Source organism: Harpegnathos saltator, unplaced genomic scaffold, assembly GCF_003227715.2.
Source record: "Harpegnathos saltator strain DR-91 unplaced genomic scaffold, Hsal_v8.6 scaffold289, whole genome shotgun sequence".
Classification (NCBI taxonomy): domain Eukaryota; kingdom Metazoa; phylum Arthropoda; class Insecta; order Hymenoptera; family Formicidae; genus Harpegnathos; species Harpegnathos saltator.
Window position 1 is genome coordinate 526,134 of NW_020230082.1, and position 8,867 is coordinate 535,000.

Consider the following 8,867-nt stretch of genomic DNA (forward strand, 5'->3'; position numbering starts at 1 on the left):
CAAACTATTCGAATTTGAATCGAATCTAATGTAATTCGATTCGATTCGATTCCGAATCCCTATGATTCGAATCCGAATAATTCGAAAATTTCGAATCGTGAAGATTCGAATACGAATCAAATCAGCTACAAAACTGGGCCTGTATGTTTGAATCCTTAACTTGTAATTAACTTAACTCATAATTAATAACTTAATTATGAATTATTTTAAATATTTATCTTACTTTAAGATGATGTTACAATGTCAATATTCCCTTTCATACTAAAACCTTCCATCATTATTTGCATGTTTAATAGTCATGTTAAATTTTTTAATGATTCGATTCGATTCGAATGAAATTTCATAGATTTGATTCGATTCGAATTTAAAAAATGAGATTCGATTCGACATAAAAATTCTTGATTCGCACATCTCTACTTGGAACCGATACACGCGCGCATTTGCGCATTTATTTACGTTGTCCTTTTGGAAACAAACTTGCATGAAAGCGAAAAATACCGTCGCAATATGTTCCTATTGGGAGTACACGTATCATTACTTTCATATTTTAGTTTTTGTATCAATATAGAGACACAAAGATACACGGTAAACGATAAAATGTCAATTTTATCTCAGGATGTTCACTCTAAATTTTAAGAGAATAAAGCGCACTCATATATGTTTGTTGATAAACTACAAATATTTATTAATTGGCACTGACACTTTCCACTTTGTTTCAGTTTTAATTTTAAATACGAGTAAAATAATGTCTCGTGTATGCTAATATAAGGCAACTAATATAAGAAAATTACGTCAAGATATGCCAATTTTTATGCTCGTGTTATGCAAACAAAAATGTCTCAACATTTCTCACAAGTTATTTCAGCTATTTTTTTCGCATATCTTTTATTATCTCTTGTATTATTTTTACATTGAATTTAAAGTCAAAACAACAAACGTAAATATAAAGAGAATGTGTGTCATTTAATTAACATTTTTTTAATTGTCAACGGATATACATAACGAACAAGTTATTTTCGTCTGGAATTTCGTCTGAATGTACTTTCTGAGACATAAAGTTTTGACTTTTCATTTTTTACCATACAGATTCACGATACGCGTTTTAGGAAAGAATTTTCCTCGAGCACTAGATTATTTACGTATAACAAACTGCAGTAACTTTAGCAAAGTGAAATTTTTTTTCCTACGCACTGAATCTCCCTAAAATGCACGAATATACCTCTTTGTTCGCTCGTTCTCCCCTTCTCTCTCTCTCTCTCTCTCTCTCTCTCTCTCACTCACTCATAAGTTTTCACCTCACGTTCTCCCGATTCACCCGAAAAATCCGACGACGACAAAAGGGAACGGAGAATGAGACGAAGTCTCGCTGACGGCTGTCCTCTTTTAACACAAAATCCTTACACAATGCGGTTCTCCGATATGAATTCCGACGGATTCATCGTCTAATATAGAGAGAGAGAGGGTAAAGAAAGAGAAGGATGGAAGGGCGATCATATATATACGCGCGCGCGCACACACATACACGCGCAAACAAGCCCTCGAGAGGGAAACGCAGGGCCCTTGAAGCCGAAAGTTGCCACCGTGCGTCGAGGGACAACTTTCTTTCTTTTCTTCTTTTTTTCTTCTTCCTCCTTCCTTCCTTCCTTCTTACCAACCTTCCTTCTGCCTCAACGGCCACCTTCTTTTTCTTTTCCTTCTTTTGTATGTGTGCGTGCGCGCGCACGTGTTATTCAGGCTTTATTTCATCGTGCTCCGAACATCGATTGGTCTCGACTGCCATGCGTGATAATATATGCAAATAATTCGCCGAAAATTCGGCCCCAGGGACTTACATCGGACGCTAAAACCGACTCTAAGCTAAACCTAAGCAACAGAAAGTGTTATTCCACATTATCGGACTCTGCACGCTCTTATGAAGCTAATTAACGGTCGATTAATGAAATCGCATTTCGATCGTGAGGTCCTTGAAGTGAAAACCAGCAACTGTGCGATACTCGATGAAGATCAAGATTCAATTTATCCGAAGTACTCGCGGCTGGCGTCTGCGTCGTTGTTGTCACCAAATACGGTTTATTGACGAAACTTTTAGTAATGTAAATTCGCACGGTCGATCGGACAATAACTTTGATCGAAGGTCACGTCACGTGTTGTAACTTTGGCTTGTACTAAAACGCACTTGTTGGTAATAACGAATGAATTTTCACGTGCTTAAAGTCTCGAAAACTTTCTAAGTGAAAGAAACGATCGCGTTGGCGATATATTAAGCAACACGATCGAATATATTATTGCTTTTATCTAATTTCAATATGCTTATAAAATGTAATATTTTTCTCTATAGCGCGTACGGAAACTGCGTACGTGAAATCTCGAAAATTTTTAATGTTGTAAAATTTTAGTATTGTAAAAAAAAAAAATGATCGTATTACCGATGTATCAGACGATATAGTGCCGTGCATGTAAAGTACATCGTTACGTACAATTCATATATTTTATTTTATTTTCTCACGATATATTTTGTTTCTATATGTATTATATCGTTATAAAATAATTTCCACACATTAAATATAGCATCGTGCCTACAACAGCCACGTATTTTTCGGAGGAAAAAGGAAAAGTAAGATTAAACAAGAAAATTATATTCTCAACGTAACAGCGCGCCTTGCAAAATGCGCGGAGTTTACGCGATGTTTACGCGTATTGCCAATCTAGGATTAATCGAAATGACGGCATCGAGCAGCGGTAATTGATGTTATTCGCAATGGGCAGGTGTTCTCATCCACGATTGTATATAGCACGAACCAAAGTGCTCGGGCTAATAGTGGTGGTAACAGAGCGGTAGTGGTGTGGTAATAGTAGTGTAGCGGTGATAGTATTAGTAACAGTAGACGGGAACTCTCATACGAGCACACACATCGGCGATTAACGGCGAGCGGTCACGCGCGCATGCGAGACCAGCTGTTCGACGATGGCACAAAGCACATTCAAAGCCGTTCCCCGCGTTTGCGTCCCGCTCTGCTCCTCCTCCTCCTCCTCCGCCGCCGCCGCCGATGAGAAAATATATATCGTGACGCAAACGATAACATTACCGTGGCAAGGCCGCGGTTTTTCCGGTTCGCCGATTTCGACACGACACGACCAAGCTGAAACTGAGTGTCGTCTCCGGCGACAGATCGGAAAGTGAAACAAAATTTAGTGGACATATATTGTTCATAGAAAAAGAAACACACAGAAAATTTAAAACGTGGAGCAATTTCCTCAAAGAGTCGTAATACCGAAATCCGCGAGTACCGAGACGATGTGCCGAAATGCAAATAATTCCTACCGAAATGTTAATAAAATAAAATATATATGCGATAATAACCAATAATAACATCTAAATTAATATATATTGTCATTATTTTATTTTGCAAATATATATGGAAGAAATTGCTTATTATGTATAAAAGACAAAAGGAAATATACCAAGAAGAAATAAGAGTGAGAGAGAGAGAGAGAGAGAGAGAGAGAAAATAAAATAATTATACATTTTATAACGTGAAATTATATATTTCTTATCGCATATTAATAAATTTGTTTTCGAAGATAATTTCTCCTCGGAATAACTATATATTATAACTATACTATAATTTTGGAACAATATTGTATTTCGCAATATTATCTCGATATTCGATCTTTGACGAGATTCTCCTAATCTTCGAGTTTCGAGATTTGAATTTTTCGGAACAGTGCATGTCCATCTGAAATTTAGATTGGACAAGTTTTTTTTCTCTACTTTTAGCCTGTCCTCTCCTTCTCCTCCTCTTATTAATCTAGAATATTGAATGCTACAGCAAGGACAAACGACGTCTGGAACAGGAGAGCGGTTTGACGAGGACGGGTGGCGAACACGAATGCGTTCGGAATGCACGTCCGATAACGACAAGTTTTCGAATTCGCGTGTGAGATTTAAGAGTCGTAAACATATTGAACGAAGGTTCTTCGTGCCAATAAAGAAAAAAATCCGTGCGCGCTCGTTCTAAAATTCATGTCGCGGAATCGTACCGCAGAGGAACCTTGACTAGTAAGGAGGTTAAACTCGAAATAAACCTTTATCGTCGAGATACACATCGGCGTAGGTTCGAACACGAACGATTAACCTCTGATTGGACACATAGCAGGCAAATGACCGGCTAGACTAATTACACGCTCGATACACGCAATACGAAGGCGCGTATAGGGAAGACATTTCGCAACGACTGCGCGTTAACACGTAACTTTGGACAAGCAACGTTATCGTTCGATCGATTACATACAGTTACGGTGATAACAACGCAGCAATGACGACGAGAGATAAAATTTGGAGTGGGTATACATTTTGCCGAAAAGAAATGTATCGAAATGTATTAAAAAGTTCGGCGATGGCCGAAGGAACGTTATCCTTCGGTTTAAGACATGCCGTGATGCTACGCGACACGCGAAACATCGAAGAAACTGCTCAAAACAATCCATTCATATAGACTTGTCTACGGAAACTGTGGGCGTTTAAAAAAATACATTCGAAGATAATCTATGCTGGTATTCGTGCTTTGTCTCTATCGAGATATTTCGACCTTTTTATTCGACAGAAAGAGGGATATAGCTGTCCTATGTATTGTCTTGAAATTTCTCGCGCGAATGGACGTAGTTTATGTACACAAGTCTATTTCTCGAGTCAATTTCTCGAGTGAGATTTCCTTAAAAAAAAAAAAAAAAAAAAAAAAAAAAAAAAAATCCACACAACTAGTAGACTAATAAAGCGAGAGATTCGCAAGTGCGATATGGTCAATGTCACATCGGACGTACGACGTTCTGCCGTGTCGTGTAACGCTGGCGTTAAAACGGAGGTTTTAAGCGGAGGAGAAGCGAACGCGCTTCTCGAATGGTAGAAATAAAAAAAGGCGGTCGCGCAATCGCGGTATCTTTGCGTGTAAATTCGCGGTGTGTGATACGCGGCAAGGCCACACGTCGCGAGAAAATACGCGCAATATGACAATAGTGCAACGAGGAGACACGGAAATGCGTGCGTGCACGCACGCGGCACGTACGTGCGTACGTAGTGGTTACACGTAATGAAAGACGCTAGGCCACAAAGATGCAATGGAGTAGTGTTTGCGCAGCCGGCGATAAATCGTGCACACGTGTGCGATACCTCGAGTGGTATCCGTGTAGCGGTCCGAGTACTTCTGCTTCTTCGCTGTGACCGCCAACGCGACTCTTATCGCTCTCGCTCTCTCATGGCGCACAAAGTGTGCCTTAACGGTAAGAATTTTAATACCGTCTCGAATCTATATTACGAACGTTGAAATGAGGCTTCACTTATCGACTCATCGCAATGTTGTCTTATCGGGCAACAATGGCAGAGTGAATGTGTACGCGCGCGCGCATTTCACACATCCACGGCAAAGATGGAGCTTTCCCGGACGAGTATAGATAACTCGAGCGAGAAACTACGTCAGATCCGACTCGATCGAATAAAAATTGCGGTGAAGCGGTGACTCGGAGATTTTTGTCGAAGATCAACATTTGGCGCGGCATTTATTGTACATTTGTACAAGTTACAAAGGTCTGAAATGATAAAGAAATGTAATTCAATTGTCTCGCACACGTGTCTTTTACCTCGTTTCATTGGCTCTGCAATTAATTGTATTTTATACATGACTCAATAAGACACGACAATATTATATAGTGTGCCGTAGTCTGGCGACTGCCGGTGACACGACATTCAATCGCACGCGTTGAATCGTATCATCTTGCGTAGTGATTCGTCTCACTGAGATCACACAATGACCCCCGTAATAGTCAGTATGATAAGGAAAGAATACGTGTAGAATATTGGAGCATGACGCTGCTGGTGATTTTCTCAGTCTCAGTCAGTCGAGAAAAAAATGAACTCAATCTCGTATCACAACATGAAAATTGCACGCCACCGTCAAAATCACTGTGACGATGGCATGTGTCGCGAATGAGATAAGTAAAACCAACCGAATAAAATTAAGTAAATCAAATGAGACGAATGGCGCAAAAATATAAGTAAATTTCAAATAAAATACAAATCGATAAGAGTATTAGATGTAGTACTAAATTATAAATCAATAAATTTTGCAGATGAAATCAGTTACCCTTTTATACTACGGTCATAATGGTAATCGGTAAATATCTCTTTTCCGTGTTTTATGAGAATAATTGTGAGAAATGCGTGAGCTTCGTGATCGTAGTAGATGTAGTGAAAATCTCAAAAACCAGGTTCTCACATTACCGTGTGTGAAATGCAGGCGTTTACACAAATCGCAGCGCGTTTACACGATCGAGGACGAGAAGGGGGAAGAAAGAGAAAATCTTATAGTCTAATTCACAGCTTTGGTTGAGCCGATGTCACACACACACACATACCCACACACACATAGGTATATAAGTGGTAATGTACTACGGCGGGAAGTAATGACTAACGGTAATCAGAGAGCTGTTCTATCGACGAAACTGAAAATACCGTGATTTCGCCGATTACGGCGAGCCAGATTATTGCCGCATTAAAATAGTAAGAATTACACGTTATTGTGTACGATAAAATTTAACGATTAAACGATTTGATAGAAATATAATCAAGGGAACTTGCACACTTTACGTCCTCTACTGTTTCACGTCGCAATAATTATCAAAACCTCCATCTCTCTCTGAGCAATTCATTCCGGTGAACCTTTAAAGATGAATGAAATTAATGCGGCAATGAACGAAGAAAGCGCGCCTCGATCGGAGGAAACGGATAATTATTTCCTATCAAACGAACTACTTCGTAATAATCAAATGAATTTGATTCTAAGAGCCAGAGGTTCCATTTCCTTCAATCAGAACGCGTTTGGTCTGCTCGTCGTTGTGTAAATTCAACCGATCTTTTCTCCTCTGTGCACCGAATGAAAATGTTTACAACATCATCATCGTCGTCAACATCCGCTCGCTCTTTTTCGAGAAACACACGTTCGCAGAACTTCGTGCCTCTTCTCCATGCCTAGCGACAGCGCGAATTCTCATCCTTGTGTAATTGTCGCGACATACGAATGAAGGAAAAAAAGAAGGAAGGAGAGAGACAAAAAGAGTAAGGAAAAGAGAAAAAAATGAAACGAAACGTAGGCACGAGAACGAGAAAGAGAGAGAGAGAGAGAGAGAGAGAGAGAGAGAGAGAGAGAGAGAGAGAGAGCGAGAGAGAGAGAGAGCGAGCGCGCCGTTTCTCTACGTTTGAATTCCATCGAGTCTCGCGCGCGCTCTCTCGACAGCGCGGCGTTCACGGTCGGACGTGTGTCTACATGAAAGCAGGCAGAATCGCCGAGCCGTGACGGAGTCCGCATCAGCAGCAGTCTCAGGAAGGTCGGCGTCTAACATATAAAAAGGTGTATTCACCTTGATTCCTCGTCGCTCCTCCCTCCGCTCGTCCGCTTGACCAAGAACTTTCGGACGCTCGAAATCGCGACGACGCCGACGACGACGACGACGACAATTAATAGAGATCATCTCAACGTATGTGACTCGTGTTAATACGTTTACGATCACGCTGACTCGCTCTGATTATTTCAAAGCTCCGTCATTTCAGTCTGAATCACCGGCGATACGATGTGATAAATCAATGCAATTCGCGATGCGTTCATTCGTGAGCTTGTTTCATCGGCTCTCTATTGGCTATATATTCAATTTGCCATACACGGTTGATTTAGATTTCGTACGTAAAATAGAGACAGAGTGAGAGACGACTGAATATCGCACCGGTTATTGGCGCCATCGACGTATGATGGCGCAAAGATGTTAACAAGAGTTAACGATGTTTGCCGGAGTCTCAAAATTACCGAGAAACGTCGTAATTGCGGCGACGTAATTTTCCATGTTTGACGGAAAACTGAAGAACACGGTGCTGCGTTTCCGCATCGATGGACTTCAATTGCTCCGTTTTTCACAGCTGTATCAAGTTGCATTGTGGCCACTTAAAATCTAAGTAGACACGTATTTGATGCTTTGCAGAAGTGAAAAAAAAAAATAGACACATTACGAGATGATTTGGGAACAGTTATGAAAAGTGGACCTTCTCACGTTACGATTCTATTGAGGAATGGGACTTTCCGTGGGAGACATCTGACACAATAGCGCTGCAGGGTAGTGTTTCTCGCGTTTGTTAAAAATATCGTAAAATATCTCTCCGTGAGTTTGATCCAGAGCTTGTTTTTTTTATAGCTGCACCGTGATCATTCAGAACGTAAGTGAACATACATTTGATACTTTATGGAAGAAAACAAAAAATGGAAAGCTCAAACGAGATGATTTAAAAAAATGCAGCTGTAAAAAATAGACTGCTGCAATATTTTTTGTGGAATATCTATAATGGAAAACTTAATGAAATAACACTGCAAATTATAGTATTTCTCCGCGACTCTGATCTTAAACTGAGCACTCCTCCTTTATTTAACTGTGCCAAGTTACGCAGTCCGCTCTTGAAATGAAGCAAAGGTATGAATTCACACTTTGGAAAAGAAAACAAAAAATGGAAACATTACGAGATAGTTTAGAAAACGCAACTGAAAGTAATAAGCTTTTTCGTGTCACGATCCGTGCCACTCCGATATTTTGTTCACGAGACATGTGAAGAAGTAGCGCTACATGGTGTACAGCGAGCGTCCAACAAAAGAGTGAGGGGAAAACATGTGTACAAAAACGATCAACTGTCGTCACGGGGTGTTTCGTTCCTCACCGTCGCGCGTCGTCGAAGGTACGAGTCGCCTTGACCGTCGCGGCAATTTCCAGCGCTCTCATGGAAAGTCGGAAAGTTCCAAGCGCGATACCGAAGGCCTCCCCCCCCCCGGCCGGACCCT

General features: G+C 40.5%; 1 protein-coding gene across 8 annotated transcripts in view; it reads right to left on the reverse strand.

The window, feature by feature from the left end:
- rdx (BTB/POZ and MATH domain-containing protein rdx) overlaps positions 1 to 8,867 on the reverse strand; it is a 37,825-nt gene that overhangs the window by 26,737 nt on the left and 2,221 nt on the right. Inside the window, exon 1 of one of the 8 annotated variants that reach the window (XM_025299680.1) lies at positions 8,747 to 8,867. This exon is cut by the window's right edge and continues 637 nt beyond it. The exons of 6 other annotated variants lie outside the window; for them this stretch is intronic. In XM_025299680.1, coding sequence (XP_025155465.1) covers positions 8,747 to 8,808 — 62 coding nt within the window. In that variant the 5' untranslated portion in view covers positions 8,809 to 8,867. The remainder of the gene's footprint in view (positions 1 to 8,746) is intronic. One more of the 8 variants, XM_025299682.1, reaches the window with a different exon arrangement.